The sequence below is a fragment of the Carassius auratus genome, chromosome 46, assembly GCF_003368295.1.
Source record: "Carassius auratus strain Wakin chromosome 46, ASM336829v1, whole genome shotgun sequence".
In the NCBI taxonomy this organism is placed as follows: domain Eukaryota; kingdom Metazoa; phylum Chordata; class Actinopteri; order Cypriniformes; family Cyprinidae; genus Carassius; species Carassius auratus.
In genome coordinates, this window is record NC_039288.1 from 1,925,001 (window position 1) to 1,944,916 (window position 19,916).

The following is a 19,916-nucleotide window of genomic DNA, read 5'->3' on the forward strand; positions in this document are numbered from 1 at the left end:
CTTGTTGGTTCATGTTTAAATCAATAATGTCTCATATCTTTATGTACTAGTAATTCCATACAATAATAGGTAAAATGCAGCAATATAATACACCAACTGGACCTTCTTTGCCAATTTGCACACACATATTTAAAGGATTGCACAATTATCGTCTGAATATTAATATATCGAAATATTGAAAAAAATATAGAGATGTACATTTTTGTCAATATCAGCATAAAAAAGTTCTGCAAAGTTACAAAGCTCAAAGTCCAATTAAAAAGGAAATGTTTTATTTAACAAAAAATTCTTTTTAAACTATAATGAACACCTTGTATGGACTACAACAAATATTTTCCGGGATTTGTGATATAACAAATATGGACGAATGGGATGAGACTTTGGTTGAGCTGAACTAGAGAAGGCAACGAGTGTGATTATATATACGTAGTTGACCATGAAGGCTGAAAGAGGAAAAAAAAGAAACCTCCTTATATTCAGGTATGAAGAATTATTAGGCGTTTTTTTTCTTTACTGATAAAATGAGCTAAAAAAAGAGGTTTAACTCAGACTGAAAAATCCTAAATTATTAGATCCCCAAGAGAACTATTCAAAATTAGAGCAGTACAGTAATTGCAAATTTAAGACATGACCACTGGACAGCAAAATGCTTACTGGGATCTAAGGGTCAGAAAAAAAAAAAAAAGGTGGAGAAGAATATAAACATGTTAACTGGAAAAGAATTAAAGTGAAGAATTAGGTGTGAAACTGCCAAGGAGCATTTGGTGTACAGTGCCACCAATTTCCAGAACTGCAACTTTCCTGGAGTCTCCAAAATTACAAGGTGTCAGGTTCTGAGAGACTTAAAAGATCCCAAAAAATGACTTAATTAGAATAGCATGAAGTATTGTGAAATACTATATGTTGAGACTTTATATGTAGGCTTTGTGAACAGATTGAGTGACTCCTGAAAGACCAGCACCACCTCCTCTTGTACTTGTAAGAATCTGGCATTAAGATTTAGGAGCTAATTTTTATTCCATCTCCTATCCTGAATAGTCTGTCTTGCAGAATTGACCAAAAATGTATCTTCACATTAATTCTTAATTCTTTTACAATTCTTTTTGTAATTTCCTCACCTGTTTTTTTTTTTTTTTTTTTTTTTTTGACCCAGTGACCCAGTCAGCATTTTTTTTGTCCAATGGTCAAGTCTTAACCATGCAATTTCTGTATTACATTTGTTTTTGATATTTCTCATGGGGGATTTCATAATTTTCAACTTTTCAGTTTGAGTTCAAACTCTTTTGGCTTATTTCATCTGTAAAGAAAACATCCCTAATAATTCTGCACACCTGAATATAAGGAGTTTTTCTCTTCCAGCTTTCATGGACAATTATATATCACTCATAAATGATTAAATAAAAAATAATGGTAGTTAAGATTGATATGGTTTGGAATTGGTAAAATGTGCTTGGAAAAAAAATCACAATAAATCAATGTTTTAATGTTTAACTTTGGAATATTAACTGACATGAATGAATGCTATATAATTATTGTTCATGTTAACATTAGTTAATGTTTATAAATGCAATCTTATTGTAAAGTGTTACTTAAGTTATATATATTGTTCTGTGAATGTGACTTCAACGTCTAGATGATTCGGATTAACCCTTTAACTGCTGTATCCCTTAACCTGACTGCCAGAGGATTATTGTAAATGAATGTGCCCGCTAGGCACAGTTTACCAGATGCCACCGGGATGGCATTTGCACTGATGGCTTGAGCCCACCATCGCTGCTTGCAGCTATATTTTATAATGTTTTTTCTTGTAGAAAATAAATGTTTATTCTTTAAGAATTTTTTTTTAAGAATTTGAGTCTTTTGGGGGGGGGCTTAAAGGGTTGGTTCACCCAAAAATGAAAATTATGTCATTAATAACTCACCCTCATGTCGTTCCAAACCTGTAAGACCTCCATTTATCTTCGGAACACAGTTAAGATATTTTAGATTTAGTCCGAGAGCTCTCAGTCCCTCCATTGAAACTGTGTGTACGGTATACTGTCCATGTCCAAAAAGGTAAGAAAAACATCATCAAAGTAGGGTAGGGTAGTTTTGTCATGCCCCTTACATTTGTGCTTTTTTCAGTTTCTTATAAACATCTAAATGGCTAAAGTCTAATCTCACTGTAATCAGCCCAAACTGGGCTATAATAATATTTGAGCAGCATGTATGTACATAATTGTGTTTTTGAGAAAAAAAGTTATGCGTGGTTAGTAACAAACTAAAAATGTTAAATCACTTGAATAAGGCCATAAAACACATACAGAACATTGGTTCCCGGGACTTTTGAGAACTGGAGCTTATAGCATAGAATTTTTCTTTCTAAATTATGAGAAAATCATCGTTTACTCACTCACAGAAAACAATATATTGTTTTCAAACAATATATATCTCCTTGGACAGTGCAATTATTAAAGAAAACAATGAAAATATACATAAATATAGCTATGTAAGTCAAGTCACTTTTATTGTCACATCACCACAGCACATGTGCCTTGGTGAGTGAAATTCTTGGGAGCTTGCTCCAGAAATTGCAGAACAGTTAACATATAACCAACAGACTTCAACAGGTGAAAGTGTGCAATATGCACATACATATGGTCAGTACATACAGTGTACTATTAGACAAACTTAGTTAACACTACACATTATACACAATATGTACATACATACAGTAAACACTATACACGAAATGTACACTAAACACTACACTGTACAATGAACTATACAGTCTACACTGCACACAGAATCTACTGGCCTAGTTTCACCATTTGAGGTCTGCCGGTGAGGAAATCAAGAATCCAGTTGCAGACGGATGAATTCAGGCCGAGGCCTGTGAGTTTAGAAGCTAGCTTTATGGGGACTATAGTATTAAAAGCTGAGCTATAGTTGATAAATAGCAGCTTTACATAGTTCCTGTTATCGCTGTCAATGTGTGTGAGAGAAGAGTGCAGGATGTGAGAGATGGCATCATCAGTGGATCTGTTTGGGCGATAGGCAGAACTGAAGAGGGTCTAAAGTATCCGGGATGGAGGAGCAGATGACATTTTTAACCAGTCTCAAAGACCTTCATGACTATTGATGTGAGGGTAACTGGACGATAGTCATTCAGACAAGAGGGTTTATTGTTCTTAGGCACAGGGATGATGACAGATTTTTTTAATGAGGTGGGAGCCACCGATGTAGCAAGAGACTCCTTAAAAATGGATGTAAACAAACCACCGAGCTGATCAGTGCAGGACCGCAGAACACGGCCAGAAATCCCATCAGGTCCAGCTGCTTTCCTTACATTCACTCGCTTTAGTGCCCTCCGATACTCGACCTCTTACACGATGATCACATGATGATCGCTGCTCTGACTGCTGCTTACTGACGCACTGATCGACAGACTCGCGCTGCTTAGATTGCTTTCAAAGTGGCCATAGAAAGTGTTTAGCTTGTCAGCCAGTGACGGATCTGCTCTCACCTCTGCAGAGGCACAGATGGTCCTTAGTCCTTGCCACATGCGTCTGGAGTTATTTAGCTGGAAATGTGACTCTATGCGTTCCCTGTATCTGTGTTTGGAGGGTCTTACTGCACGTCGGAGAGCATAGTACGATGCTTTGTACTCGTTCATGTTTCCCGACAGAAGACCGGCGTTGTAAGCAGCAGTGCATTTTTTTTTTTGCTGCTGCACGGATTGATCTGTCCACCCACGGTTTCTGATTTGAGAAGGTCCTTATAGTTATTGTATCCGTAGCTTGTTTGTCTAGCATGTTTACAAAGCTTAATGCTACATCCGTGAACTAGCTGACGTCAGATGAACTTGCACGAAACATGTCCCAGTCTACGTCTGTAAGAGCCGCCTGTAGCATGGCTTCTTATTGAGCGGACCATTGTGTCACCACCCTCTGCACCGAGGGATCTTGAACGAGCCTTTGTTTATATTCCGGTGTGAGGAAAATGGCGGCATGGTCCGATTTGGTAGGCATTCTTAAACTGAGTGTAGCAATGATCCAGTGTATTCTGTCCTCTGGTTGGACAGGATACATGTTGATAAAAAAATTAGGCATAACTTGCCTGAGTTTGGCTTTATTGAAGTCCCCAGACATGATAATAGCAGCGTCAGGATGTTTGTTGATGTTGCCCCTGAGCCCATCCTGAAGCTCAGACAAAGCCAAACCGGTGTCTACTTGTGGTGGGATGTAAACAGCAGTTATTATGATCGATGAAAACTCCCGGGGCAGATAGAATGGGCAGCAAATAATGGATAAATGTTCCAGATGAGCAGAGCAGGAGCGCGAAAGAGTGGAGAGATTTCTGGGGTCAGAGTGAAGATATTTTTTATGTATTCATGTGGGCAGAGGTTAGTCAAAAAATTGTTTTAGTGACGTCATTACTGCAGGAACTAGAGGGATGTAGTCCAAACGGGTCATTTTTTGTAGGCGAATTCTGTTAAATAAAATATCTCGCTTGGCATTGAACTTTGAGCTTTAGAATTTTACAGATATTATTTATACTCTAAAAACAACATTAAACACTAACTTAAGTTTAAAACATGGGATCACGAAGAACAGGACCTGTAAATTGTGAACGGTTTTAGGATACCTTGAGCAGTGTGGCCAACTTTTATTTTCCCATATCTATCAGTTCAGTTTAAATAGTGTCTGTGCATTTATTTGCAATCAAGTCAATGATATTGCTGTAGATGAAGTGACCCCAACTATGCAAGCCAGAGGCGACAGCGGCAAGGAACCAAAACTCCATCGGTGACAGAATGGAGAAAGAAAACCTTGGGAGAAAGCAGGCTCAGTTGGTGGGCCAGTTCTCCTCTGACAAGACGAAACCAGTAGTTTAATTCCAGGCTGCAGCAAAGTCAGATTGTGCAGAAGAATCATCTGTTTCCTGCGGTATTGTCCTGGTGATCATCTTAAACCAGGTCTTTACAGGGGATCTGTATCTGGGGCTCTAGTTGTCCTGGTCTCCGCTGTCTTTCAGGGATGTAGAGGTCCTTTCTAGGTGCCGATCCACCATCTGGTCTGGATACGTACTGGTTCCGTGTGACTGCAGTGACCCTCTGATATGGATACAGACTGGATCTGGTGGCTACAGTGACCTCGGAATAAGAGAGAAACAGACTAATTTAATGGATTTGGATATTAGAAGCATATTAGTGTGATGTGTAAACCAGGTTAAAGAGATGGGTCTTTAATCTAGATTTAAACTGCAAGAGTGTGTCTGCCTCCCGAACAATGTTAGGTAGGTTATTCCAGAGTTTAGGCGTCAAATAGGAAAAGGATCTGCTGCTCGCAGTTGATTTGGATAATTCTGGGTATTATCAAATTGCCTGAGTTTTGAGAACGTAGCGGACATGGAGGATTATAATGTAACAGGAGCTCATTCAAATACTGAGGTGCTAAACCATTCAGGGCTTTATAAGTAATAAGCAATATTTTAAAATCTATACGATGTTTGATAGGGAGCCAGTGCAGTGTTGACAGGACCGGGCTAATATGGTCATACTTCCTGGTTCTAGTAAGAACTCTTGCTGCTGCATTTTGGACTAGCTGTAGATTGTTTACTAAGCGTGCAGAACAACCACCCAATAAAGCATTACAATAATCTAACCTTGAGGCCATAAATGCACAGATTATCATTTCTGCAAATGACATTGCGAGCATAGGCCATAATTTAGCTATATTTTTGAGATGGAAAAATGCAGTTTTACAAATGCTAGAAACGTGGCTTTCTAAGGAAAGATTGCAATGAAATAGCACACCAAGGTTCCTAACTGATGACGAAGAATTGAAAGAGCAGCCATCAAGTCTTAGACAAGAGTTCTAGGTTATTACATGCAGAGTATTTAGGTCCTATAATTGACACCTCTGTTTTTTAATTTAGCAGTAAGAAATTACTCGTCATCCAGTTTTTTTATATCGACTATGCATTCCATTAATGTTTCACTGGGCAGCGAAGAAATATAGAGCGGAGTATCATCAGCATTACAGTGAAAGCTAACACCATGTTTCCTGATGATATCTCCCAAGGGTAACACATAAAGTGTGAACAGTAGCGGCCTTGAGGTACTCCATACTGCACTTGTGATCGATATGATACCTCTTCATTCACTGCTGCGAATTGATGGCGGTCATACAAGTATGATTTAAACCATGCTAATGCACTTTCATTAATGCCAACAAAGTGTTCATGTCTATGCAAAAGAATGTTGTGGTCAATTGTGTCAAACACCGCACTAAGATCCAATAGAACTAATAGAGAGATATAACCACGATCAGATGATAAGAGAACGTCATTTGTAACTCTAAGGAGAGCAGTCTCAGTACTATGATATGGTCTAAATCCTGACTGGAAATCCTCACAGATACCATTTTTCTCTACGAAGGAATATAATTGTAAGGATACCACCTTTTCTAGTATCTTGGACCGAAAAGGGAGATTCAAGATCGGTCTATAATTAACTAGTTCTTTGGGGTCAAGTTGTGTTTTTTTTGATGAGAGGCTCAATAACAGCCATTTGAAAATTTTTGGGACATATCCTAATGACAATGAGAAATTAATATGACTTCTGGAAGCACCTTTTTAGGAGCTTAGATGGTATAGGGTATAACATACATGTTGTTGGTTTAGACGACTTAACAAGTTTATACAATTCTTCCTCTCCTATAGTAGAGAATGAGTGGAATAGGGCTGGGATAAACAATTATTTTTTAAACTATTAATCTAGCGATTATTTTTTCGATGCATCGAAAAAATATTTTTTCAGACCGATTCAATTTCGATTATCTCCCCATTAATTGACTACTAACAATTTATACTTGTTGATTTACATACTGTATCTAAATGAAAAAAAAACATGAATTCCTTAACATTGCAATATATGTTTATTGCTCTTCAAATTACAAAATAAAAGACTGATTAAGAATGCATTACTTTGCACTTGTATAGAGATAGCATTCAATAAAACCTTTAAGCCTCGAAAACGCATAGCTTACTGAAACAAGCTTACTGAACACATAGGGCCTAGCTTACTGAAAAAAAGTTCTTTCAGATGAAAATAACAACTTGATGTCTAGCATTCAATAAAAAAGGTCACCCAAAATACTTGTTAAGAGCATTTGAAAGAATACAGTAACCAATGTAAACTTGAGGGCTTTAAGCTAATACAGCTTAGAGTGCTTTTCCAAAAAAAAAAAAAAAAAATTAACAGTGGGAGCCAGCAGCCTGTCATGGAGAAAAAAAAAAAGCTCCGAATGCTCCACATGAAACTTTGCCGTTCCACCCTTTTTCTATTGTGTCCAATGATTTTGGTTAGTATGCACGAGGGAGAGAGAGAGAGAGAGAGAGAGCAAGACAGCGCTCGTGTAGTTTGAAGACTGTGAGTGCGCGAGCGCGCGTGAAACTTTGGTGTTTCGCCCTTTTTCTATCGTGTTTAATGATTTTGATTAATATGCACAAGGGAGAGAGAGAGCAAGAAGCGCTCGTGTTGTTTGAAGACTGTTGCTTTGACAGCCGCCAAAAAAAAGATCAATACAGAAAAACTCCTGAATTGGTTATATAACGTTGGACAGAATGTTGATCCGGCCATCGCGTATATTCAACGCGCACAAGGTTAACGTTTTGAAAACGTTTTTTAGAAAAATAAAAACAGATAGACGAATTGATGCGCATATTTTGCGTCGACGTCATCCATGACCTCGACGCGTTGTCCCAGCCCTAGAGTGGAACTGTTCTACAGGGGGTCTATAGTGCACTGTCTGATGCGATACTGTAGCTGACGGCTGAATGGTTACAATTTTATCTCTAATAGTATCGATTTTAGAAGTAGTTCATAAAGTCATTACTGCTGTGATGTCAAATGTCAACACTTGAGTAAATTGTTCATTAATTTAGCCACTGTATTGAATAAATACCTGGGATTATGTTTGTTTTCTTCTAAAAGAGAAGAAAAGTAATCGGATCTAGCAGTTTTTAATGCTTTTCTGTAGGATAGGTTACTTTCCCCCCAAGCAATATGAAATGCCTCTAGTTTTGTTTTCCTCCAGCTGCGCTGCATTTTTCGGGCTGCTCTCTTTAGTACATAAAACTAATATTAAAATAAAACTTTAAATAAATAAAAATTAACAAATAATGTATTAAAATATTTTTATCTAAGTTTTAACATTTATAAATGCTATATATAATTATTGTTCATGTTAACTAATATAGTTAAATAATTTAGTATTTAACATTAGTACAAGTTAAGTATGAACAACAAATCTTTACTGCATTTATTTGTGTTAGTAAAAAAATTGCTTGTTTATTCATGGTACAGTTACTGATGTACATTAGCTATACATTTTAATGTAGCAATCCATTTTGAATATAATATTAACTAAGATTAATAAATGCTATATAAGTAATGTTCATGTTAACTTATATAATGTTAAAAGCTAAAACCTTATTGAAAAGTGTTACTAGAATTGTAGATCTATTGTTCTTTGTGTGTGTGTGTGAGAGAGAGAGAGAGAGAGAGGGAGATTTACATTAATAAATGCCATGTAATTATTGTTTGCGTAAATTAATATAATACATTTTAATAACTGAAACCTTATTGGAAGTGTTACCAAAGTTATATATTGTGTTGAGTGAGTGTCTCTTGATGTTTCGGATTAACCCTTACATTGCTGTATCCCTTAACTCCAAAATGCTAAAGGAAGTGTGTATTATAAAGTGTTTATAAATTTTACATTTATTATAAAGTGTTACCATTCCTTATGTCATGACTTGACAAGTGCAAGATGGCAACCAAACACCAGATATTGACCACACGGTCTAAACAAATGGATCTCATTTCATCACTTAATGATTGATTGTGTTTAAGTGCCAAAGATGATTCTTGAAAAACAAATGGATTTGTGTTTTGTGAATAAAGCCTGAAAATTGCAATTCTGAATGCTTTATGTTTGTTTGTATCCATGTTCAGATCAAAACAGAGACCGAGGCAGTTTCATCGGTGCACTTGGATGACTGTTTTCAAAGACACATGGCCCCGTTTCAGTCGACCAGGTCAGACCTGACCCAGTTTCATATTTTTCCAGAATGTTTGTTTAGTGCTCAGAAATATCACCCAGAGCTTCTGCTGTATCTTTTTGTAGGATTTGAGCAGAGCCAACCTGTGGGTTTGTGGGGCCCCTGGCAAAATCATGAAAATTTGGATTCTACCAATATAGACATGCTATGCCACAATTTACTTTTTGTCAGTGGAGAACAGTAGCTGTTTTAAAATGATTACATGTATATCTCCCAGCGTGAGACATTAAGGGACCTAGATGAACACCTGTATCAGTTATGGTTTGGGTCGGTGATGGATTTGGGGATGATTCACAATAAAACACTGAAATTTTCTTTCATATGACAGGGGCTCACAGGGGTTCAAGAAAGTAATTTAATAAATCCACAGGGAGAAAAATAATAACCACATGGGCGCTAAACAATAGCAGACCCTCAACTGAGGAAGACAGGGTTTACATTAATGGGGAAGGTAATCAGGAAAAACTGTTTGTGTGGAATATTTAGTTACAAAGAAAACAAAGTACTGGAGTGAAATCTGACAAAGGAAACATATTTAAATATACACGTCACAGCAATAAAATTAACTTGGATTAAAGGGATAGTTCACTCTCAGATTAAATTTTGATATGTTTTAGCTTACCTCAAGGACATCCAAGATGTAGGTTTCTTTGTTTCCTCAGTATTTCCCATTTTGTTATTTTTAGGTCCAACCGTTCTTGTCTGTGACTCACATAATGGATGTCTATGGTCACCACCTCAAAGAGGATGCACAGAGGAGTCAAAATTAAACAATTCCCCATCATAAGTACACACTGCTTCCCGATGTGATGTGCGCGCGCGCTCTGGCTTAGTCTGTGCAAGCCGCAGAAAGCCCCGGATGTGCTCTCTTGCGCATGCACATCACTCATTGTTTTTTTTTAATTTTTTTAGCACTCATTGTTTACCACATGCTACGCCACCAATCTGCACTGTAATATAATGCAGTAATTGTAATTAATTAATTTGTTTATAATGCACCCTGTATTCGTTGCGATTATAATAAAAATATAACACATTACTCACTCTATTGACAGCGTGCCATTGGGTCCCTCTGGCATTGGCCGTCGCCTCCAGTTTATACGTGGCATACTACACACAACGTGTAAAACGCTGGGTCTCAACAGCTGAGAAAACTCAGGATCTTCAGTCAGGCAGGTGTGTGATGCGATACTGTCAATATCCTCGTTGTCGTCTTGTAGTTGTTCCATTCGTGACAACATATGCTATCCACTTCTGTTGGCATCTCCCAACACTTGCTACTAAAAACCACCAATTTTGAAGAGATCTCTGTCTCTCTGAGGCTTGAAGGCGTGCTGCTGCAGCGGATCGCTCCTGAGTACTTGGTCTGTGTATTCTTGTTCAAATTAATATGGTTGTGAAAAAAATTCAACGGTGTCTATGGATATATTAAAATCGTCTTCCATTGCAATTTCCTGAACGTCTAAATATGTTTAGATCTTCACAGTGAAAGGTAATACTTCTGAAATCTGTGTAAACCATAGACAGTAAGTGTAAACAATGAGTGATGTACACGCGTGAGAGATCGCTTCCGGTGCTTTCCGCGCTTGCCCAGACTAAGCCAGAGCGTGCGCTCACATCACATCAGAAATCACTTGTGCCCTCAGATCAGTTGGACGTGGTTGTGTAGAAGAGGTAAAAACGATATAAATACTGTTCGTTTTCTTACACAAACTGCTCGTTTCGTGTCTTAAGTCATCAGTGTGTACTTATGATGGGGAATTGTTTAATTTTGACTCCTCTGTGCATGCTCTTTGAGGTGGTGACCATAGACATCCATTATGTGAGACACAGACAAGAACGGTTGGACCTAAAAATATCAAAATGGGAAATACTGAGGAAACGGAGAAACCTACATGTTGGATGTCCTTGAGGTAAGCTAAAACGTACCAAAATTTAATCTGAGAGTGAACTATCCCTTTAATAAATGTTATTTAGATTAAAGCTCATGTCGGCTAACAAAAACATTACATTGTCATCACATCTCAATCTCATGCACCACTAATAAGGCAGCCTGACATACACCTAAAATTCTAATGCAATGTCTGAAAACGGCAGCACCTTAGCACACAGTGCTCACATTCTCTCGTTCACTGTTGTCGTTAATGTCTAAATACGGATGGAAGTCTGTCTAATAATCAGAAAGAACTGTTAAGTAAAGGAATTAAAATGTATACAAAAAAAGTACTATAATAATTGCTTTTATAATAGTAATAGAAAGGTAAACATTATACTTTTTCGTTTTCATGTCAGCATTCAGCAAACACGCATTTATATCATTTAAACAAATCTTTGAATGACTAATGAACATTTAATTTAAAAAATCTTGCAAACTCAAAAACACTAAGATCTTTTGAGTTTTGCATTTGTGTATTCTGAATGATCGCATGTTTTCTGCCTGATGGTCGGTCCCTGCGAATTAAACGTGGATAGGAGGAGAGTTCAGCTTCAGTGGAGAAGCGCAAATTATGCTGCGCTTCATGCTTTTGCCCAATGTCATATTTGTGTCATTTTCACTGTGTGCTGTGTGTAAAATGAGTGTTACATTGGCTTTATTTGAAAAAATATGATTCCCAAAACCACAATGCACACAAACTTCCCAGATTACTGAGTGCCCTGTTGGATTACAGTGTAGCTGCACTGGGTAGTAATTAAAATGAACTCAAATTATATATAGGGAATTTTAATAATTAATCAGGAATATGATTAATATATATCTCATATGAACTAAAATTATTGAAGATGAAAAATAGGTCAATTGTATATATCAATAACTCATTACAAGGCACTGTTATTTACTCATTAATATGTCAATATTCCATTCTTCACATCAATTATCGTGATATCTTTTACTGGGAATTAATGCAAATCAAACAGTGGTTTGTCCAGCAAACGGCTGTAAGATTAACTTATCAACTTTCAATAAAGTTATCACTTCTTATAATTCCAGGAAAAATTGTTTCTGGCCATGAAACTATTCTGATGTGATGTATTCTGATGCATTTTAGACCGAAGCAATCATGAATATATATTGGATTTTAATAATTGTGAATCGTAGTTTGATGTATTATGAGTTCAGAGTAAATATGTGTATAACAATACAAACAGTAAAAACAAATACAAGACATAACGGATACAGATGAGAGGGAGAGAGAGAGAGAGAGAGAGAGAGAGAGAGAGGATGAGCGAGAGAGAATGAGAGAGAAATAGTCGAGATCACAGAATGATTTTGATGGCAAAATCATAGACCGTAACCTTTTGAAAGCGACTGGGTTCACGGCTTTGTTTGCGCAAACAACCAATAAATGTTCACGATCTGAAGCGGGAAAAAGTTTCTTTGTCTCTGGGGGACACCCACTCGAGTAATTTATGGTGTTGTCAGAATTCAGCAGTTATATTCCAGCAAGATGGTAATTCCAGAATACTACATCTTACATACCTTTCATATGTATGAGTGGTTCAGTCAAAAGATGACTGTTACACAGATACCAAGAATACAGTTAAAGGTAGGAAAAACAAAGTTACATTCATATGCAGAATTACACACATTTAAAGTTTGATTAACACACGATAAAATTGCAGATACTCGAATTTGATATGGGAAGACATCTAAGCACAAAAAGGCTATACAGTCAATACATTTATAATACATTTAAAAAATTTACTTTTCTCTTTTCTTACAAGAATTCCAGCGAGTTGGACTTTCCTGTTTCTCCCATTTGGGTCATAAAGTTATATGACCTGGCTAGGGTTACAGAAACTACTTGAGAACATTAATTAGCAGAAACATTTCCAAGTTACAACTCAAAAAATCATAACCCTCGCAAAACAGGCTAACCAGTTATGCAACGCACAAACCTATTGAATACATCTTAGTAATAACTTACATGATTATTGTGTAAGATTAATAAGGGAATTAAGATCAATATAACTCAAAGGTGATTGAATTACAGTGAAAAAGAACTGAATTAGTATGCAAATTATTCAGAATTAATATTTAATGCTTTATCAACTATTCGTCCACCGATAAGTTGAGGTTAGGGTATTTTATCAATCCTGGACAAAATATTATCCCGTGGCCTACGGTAATAATATCATGAAATTATGATAACTGATTATGAGCAAGCTAACAAAATCTACAGTTTAAGGCAGTATCTTGTAAGCACACAGCACAAGACACTGGAATGTAAAATCAGACAAGACTTTATTGAACTACTCTAATACACACAAACTAAACCAACAAAAACACACAAACATTCATTCAAACAGTGACAGAGAAAATTTATGTTATTAACGGAGGGTGAATGGAGTCCCAAGTGTCTAGCGTTAGACACTACTTCTTGACCGCAACCTGAGAGAATCAATCTACTAGCATTTTAATCTTAGTTCATTTTCTTAATAAGATTTGCACCAGTTTCAGCCAGAATTATGAGATATTGTGTATTTGCGTTTGGATGCTCCTTGTTGGCTTTGAATGCATTCCCTTCTGTAACAAAGTTGCTGGAGAGGGATTCTCTGGCGCTGATTGGCAGAAAGAAAAGAAAAAGAAAAAAAGAAAATAACTTATTATACAATAAAAACAAAGCCTATGTTGAGAATACTGTAGAAAAAGTAAAAACATGGTGCATACAGAAAGGGAAGACAATTGGATAGGTATACTTATGTCCAAAACTTTGGTGAGTACAGTCTGAGAGCCAGTGACCTTATGATTTGTCAAAGTTTCTATTTTTGCCATCTTTTGGCATACAAGTCCACCTTCAATCGTAACACACCAGTCCTATGCTCCAACGCCCTTATTTCCTGAATTACATCAAACCATTGTTGTGGTTCAGGTAAATCATGCTTCTACCAGCTTCTGGTTATGGTTTTCCTTGCTGCTGTAAGGAGTGTTTTTACCAGATATCGGTCCTCCTGAAGTGTAACCAGTGAAATATGACCCAAGTACAAGACAATACATGACAGAGGAATCTCATGTAGCAACAATCACTTTCTGGGGAATAATTAACTCACATGAAGTGAATATTCATGAGTCTATGAATATAACGTGCTTATTGCTTACAAATATTAAATTACCCAAAGAGGGAATATTTAATCATTTAAAGGTAACCTTTACTAGAATTAATTTAAGTTACTCTAGACAATCTGTTCGTCCAGCGAACTGGAAGCTAGACTTCCTTATCAAAATTCAATAAAAATACCCTTCTTACAAACTCCAAGAAATATTAATCTTCTGATCAGAAAAAAACAATATTTTCTGTGTCTGTACTACTAAGATTACTGAAAATTAATTCATATAAAACAAAGCTCGTAGCTAGATCACACGATTCAGGGACTTCGATCTCAATGAGCAATAAAACAATTCAATTCAAGCAAATTATAGGATTTAATAAAAACAGACTAAAGAGTACATAACTACAATTCACACGGAGTAAATATGAGTATATAGCAAAACGAAAATACAATTTAAACAAGGTAAATGAACAAGAATAATAATGAGATAAATGAGAGAGAGAGATAAAGAGAGAGAGGGAGAGAAAGTGAAAGTGAAAAGCAATCTCAGCGTGGCAATCTCAAACAGTTAACTTTGCAAGAGACCCCAAGTCATTGGATGATTTCACAAACATGGAATAGCCTAGACAACCTTAAACAGCAATTTTAGTTGCGATATAAGAAAGTACTTGCTTTGATCTGGCTCTTGTGCGTAGCTGCGCTCAAATTGTCCGGTCTGTGCGGCCTCAGCGTGGTTCTTTCCAGAGCAGATGATGCGCGAGCTCGATGGTTAAGGCGAAGGTAAACTTTGCCAAAAGATGACTAGACTTGAGTTCGTTTGGCTCGTGAAGGCAATTGAACGAAGTCAAATATCAGCAGACAATAAAGAAAAACTAGAATGAAACGAAAAGTAAAGAAGAATAACGGAGAACTTCTTGAAGTCCGGTTGCAAAGCTGGGAATCCTCTTTTCTCTCTGGCGGAATGCCCAGAATACAGGTTTCCTTGAGCTTTTAAGTAACTCTAGGTTTACACCTATTTTTTTAGTATGAGCCAATGAAGTGTAAACAAACTAAGGCGGGAAAAATCTTCTTTGTTTGCTGATTTCCGCCCACTGGTCTAATTTATGGCGATGTCAAAGTTACACATTTTCCTTAAGCAAGATCGTTCCTCTGAAACAATGCATCTTTTTGTAATTTGCTATCAAGATTCGTTACAGTCGTGTTTTTACGATTATCCCGACACCAAGAACTATGCTTTTACCAGTCCCGTATCCAAAGGTACAGAGTTATTCTTAATGAACTGCATATAAAGTTTGCATTAAACACACAGTAACCTTCATATATTCCACTATGCCGCATACATACATTTGAGCACAAAAAGGGAGACATTAAAATACATTTAGAGGTAGTTTTAGTAAAAGAAGGTCCATGGGCCAGCAAAAAAATGCTTGTGCCTGTTTTTGAGTGTGTGTGCGTCTCATGACTGTGTGTGCGTCTGTTTCACTGGAATGTGCGATCAAGAAGGGGGGGTGTTTGTCTTCCCTTTTGAAGTTCGATATCGCATCTCTGGATAGTCTCCAAGGTGTTATAACTCTCATCCTCGCCAGGACATTGCCGTCATGGCGGCGCCCAGGGTGGTGAGTTATGTTGTAAGAGGGTTGTAAAACGAAAGTCCTTGTTTTTTCTTTAACTCACGTTCTGGTCTTTGAGTGTAGAATGTGTCAAAAGGGTCAGGATTCATTAACATAGAACAGATGGTTGAATACCATCCGCTCATTGGTGTTACACTCATATCCAAGCACCTTTGTTAAGGTTAGATGTACATCTTCCCAAAATGGCTTCAGTTTTTCACAACTCCAAAAAATGTGAGTATGGTGTGCTTCTAAGCAGCCACATAGTCTCCAACATTGTTGGGGTGTAGAAGAAGCTTTACTGCTGATTTTAGGTGTAATAAAGTATCGCACTAAATTCTTCCAATTGAATACCCTAATTTGTTGCGAGCTTGTGGAGGAATGTTGAATTTCACACACATCAAACCAAACACCTGGTAGAATTTCTTCATTTAATTCTTTTTCCCACCTAGATTTAAGGTATAATGTTGAGTTGCTCTTACTTTCCATAATACTTACGTAAAACATGGAGATTATTTTTGCACTTTTACTATTTGATTTGTATGCATTCATCATAATCTTTACGACTGGATTAATTTTGTGTGAAATTTCCATTTTTATTTCTGTTAAAGTAATCTCTGAATTGTATATACCTAAATAAGTCCCGATTAGAAAGAGAAAATTTTTCTTTGAGTGTTTGGAAAGTCAGTAATTCCTCGTTTTCCATTATTGAACATATTGCACTGATGCCTTTTGTTACCCATTGCTTATATGTGGCATCTCTTTCACCTGGTTTAAATTGAGTATCAAAGGCTATCCATCGAAGCACTTTTTGATCTTTGCTTAATTTAAATTGTCTAGCGAATTCAAACCAAAATTCCACTGCTCCAGAGGTTATTGAATCCAATTGACTTTTGACTACTGAAGGGATTTCTTTTTCTCCAAGAACTGACTGAATTTGATAACCCACCATATATGTCTCAATTTCCTTCCATCTAGCAAAATAGTTGTTGTTACACCAAAGAAAAAGTGGACGGAACTGAGCTGCATAAAAGTAATCTTTGAGATTCGGCAGGGCCATTCCTCCTTTATGCTTGGCTAATTGGAGTGTTGTGTATCTTATTCTGGGCTTCTTTCCATCCCAAATAAACCTGGAAATAATTTTATCCCAGATTGTAAACTGGTGTTTAGGTATATCTGCTGGCAAAGCTTGAAATAGGTATAGCAATCTAGGTAATATTTTTGTTTTAATGACGTTAATCTTACTGGCGAAATCTCATGGATAGGTAGACCACCTTTCCATATCGCTTTTAATACTCTGATTAATCACATTATAGTTAGCGCCATACAAGCTGCTCAGATTTTTTGTAATAATCACCCCTAAATATTTTATTTCTTCCAGGTCCCATCTTAAATTATGTCTTTGTCTGATTTCCTCAGATGGTTTGTAATTAAATTACGATATTTAGTTTGTAACCAGCTAAGAAATTAAATTGATCAAGGATTTCCATCAGTACAGGAAGGGAAGCCTCGGGATCTGTTAAATGGATCAATACATCATCCGCAAATAAACTAATTAAATGATCTGTATGTCCTATTGTAATGCCTTGTATTTGTTCATGTTGACGAATTGCCTGGGCCAGGGGTTCAATATAAACAGCAAATAATGTGGGACTGAGGCAACAACCCTGTTCCTCTTTGTAAATTAAACGATGGAGATAATGACCCATTAATTTTAATTTTGGCTGTTGGTTGTTGGTAAAGAGATCTAATTATATTTACAAAATGTTTATTGAAGCCGAATCTGTCCAACGTTTGGTAAAGAAATTCCCAATTGACCCAATCAAAGGCCTTTTCGGCATCAAGACTTAGTAATACTGCTGTCTTATTTTCCCTAACTATTTTATCTATCAAATGTAGAGTCCTCCTAATATTATCGTGTGTTTGGCGGCTTTTTATAAATCCAGTCTGGTCCTCGTCTATTAATTCAGGAAGGATAGTCTTTTTGCTATAATTGCTGTATACATCTTATAATCCACATTAAGAATTGAAATCGGCCTATAATTGCAACTAAATTCCCTGTCCTTACCCTCCTTTGGAAGTACTAAGATAATTGCCTCATTCCATGAAGGTGGAAGTTTACATTCTTTTTTAATCCAGTTAAATGTTTTTAACAGAAGTAGGGCTAGTTGTTCTTTAAATGTTTTATACCATTCTGCTGGAAAGCCGTCACTACCTGGTGTTTTAGATGTTTTTAAACTCCCAATCACTTTATTTATTTCTTCTAGTGTGAAATCTGCTGTGATGAAATCGTTTTGTATTTTGCCTATACTCGGTAAATCCATTTCATTAAGAAAATTTCTTGTCGCTTCCATTTTAGAATCAGAGGTATCCGTATACAGTTGTTTATAGTAATTTAGAAAAATGGCCTCTATTTTTTGTGGATGATGAATCAAACTATTTGTTTGTGGGTCTCGTATCCTATGAATGATCCTATCAACTTGCTGTTTACGTAAGCATCGGGCAAGTAATTTGGCTGCTCTAGGGCTGGATTCATAGTATGCCTGCTTATAGAATCGAGCCTTCTTCTCGACATCTTGTTCTAACAGGTCGTTAATCTGTTTCCTTAATTGCTGCATACGCATTAGTAGTTTTGGGTCCCTGTTGATTTTGTGTTGTTGCTCCAAACTTTCTCTTTGGAGCAACAACAAACTTTCTCTTTTTTTAAATTTTAATTGGGTTACCCAGACCATTCACGTTTAAGGACATTAGTTTAACCTCAGTAGAGCCACCATCAAAACGATTCATTCTTACACCACTATGTTTCCACAGGCTAACCTTAAATAAAAAAATAAACTGTAACACGGTAACAAGCCAGGAACTGCTTAGAACAAGCATTATAACAGAAAAATATACGGACTTCCAAAGTCTGAAGAGCATTCTCCAGTTTTCAGCTGTGTCCGCGTATCCATCTCGATGATTTTCTTACTGTTCTTGCATGGCTAGCATGTTTGTTGATAGTTGTTAGTTAACTTCTTGTTTGAACTCAAGGATCTCTTCTCTCATATCATGTTTAATTTCGTCTTTGAATGTTCTTAGATCTTCTTTAAGTTCTGACTTGAGTTCGCTGATCTGCTTGCTTATAGTTTCAAGCCCCGTGTGCACATTCTCCGATGTTGTTTCGTCTCCATGTTGTCGGATCTCTTCTCCCCGCATGTCATCCACTTCGTCTTGCTCTGCACGGTGCAAATAGTTATTCGTTGTACTTTGCATCCCTTTACCTCTGCCTTTCTTCCCCCCTGTCATATCAAAGAAGAAAAATCACTTTTTTGAATCAAAAATAATTACACGGGGTAAATATAACGCCGACTTGCGAGAGCTAAGTGCTCAACCTGCCATTTTGGTCTGCAGCCAACCCGGAAGTCCTGAGAGTTTATTTTAAACGCTTTAATAAGCAAACTTAATAGTTTAAATATGGTGCATCCTACACACATCTACTTTATGTAAAAATTCTAGGGGTCGTAAAGTAATTTAAACCAAGCCATGCCGGCGCCAGGCCGGTCATTTAGCTTACTCTGCAGAGAGGTTGATTTACCTGCATGAGTTCCTAGGCTAAGAGCTTTGGGTTTTAGCCAAGGAAGGTGTATTGTTTTAGATTCAAAGAACCATGATTCATTAATTCAGAATCAATGAATGAATGAACTGCTCATACGTTACAACAGTGTTTACTTTCTTTTTAAATTGCATTTTTATTAAATATTAATTTATTTGTTAAAAATACATTGTCATTTAAAGTAAGTATTTGAAACTTTTTTTTATCCATTTTCAAATGATTTAAAATTTCTTAAATATAAATGAAAAATAAAATTATATTGTCTTTATATCAGCCGTTGGCCACCCTGCTTTCCAAGATATCTAAATCAAGTCACCTTTATTTATATAGTGCTTTTAAAAAGCAACAGAACCGAATTAGGAAAATAGTGTGTCAATGCAAAGGGCAGTTCAACATTGAATCAATGATGTCGTCATCCAGCTCAGTTCAGTTTAAATAGTATAATATTATAATAGCTCTTAAGTGCTTCTCAGTTCAGTTTCCCTCTTGGCAAACCCTGTTGAAGTTCTTTTCACGCCCTCGGCAGTCAGACGTGGCGGAGCGCGAGACGCCAGGTT

At 36.7% G+C, this 19,916-nt stretch overlaps 1 protein-coding gene across 2 annotated transcripts in view; it reads left to right on the plus strand.

The window, feature by feature from the left end:
- Positions 1-19,916, plus strand: part of tcf25 (TCF25 ribosome quality control complex subunit) — a 278,696-nt gene that overhangs the window by 31,950 nt on the left and 226,830 nt on the right. For both annotated transcript variants that reach the window (XM_026234236.1, XM_026234237.1), the window contains one exon: positions 9,002-9,084. In XM_026234236.1, coding sequence (XP_026090021.1) covers positions 9,002-9,084 — 83 coding nt within the window. The remainder of the gene's footprint in view (positions 1-9,001; positions 9,085-19,916) is intronic.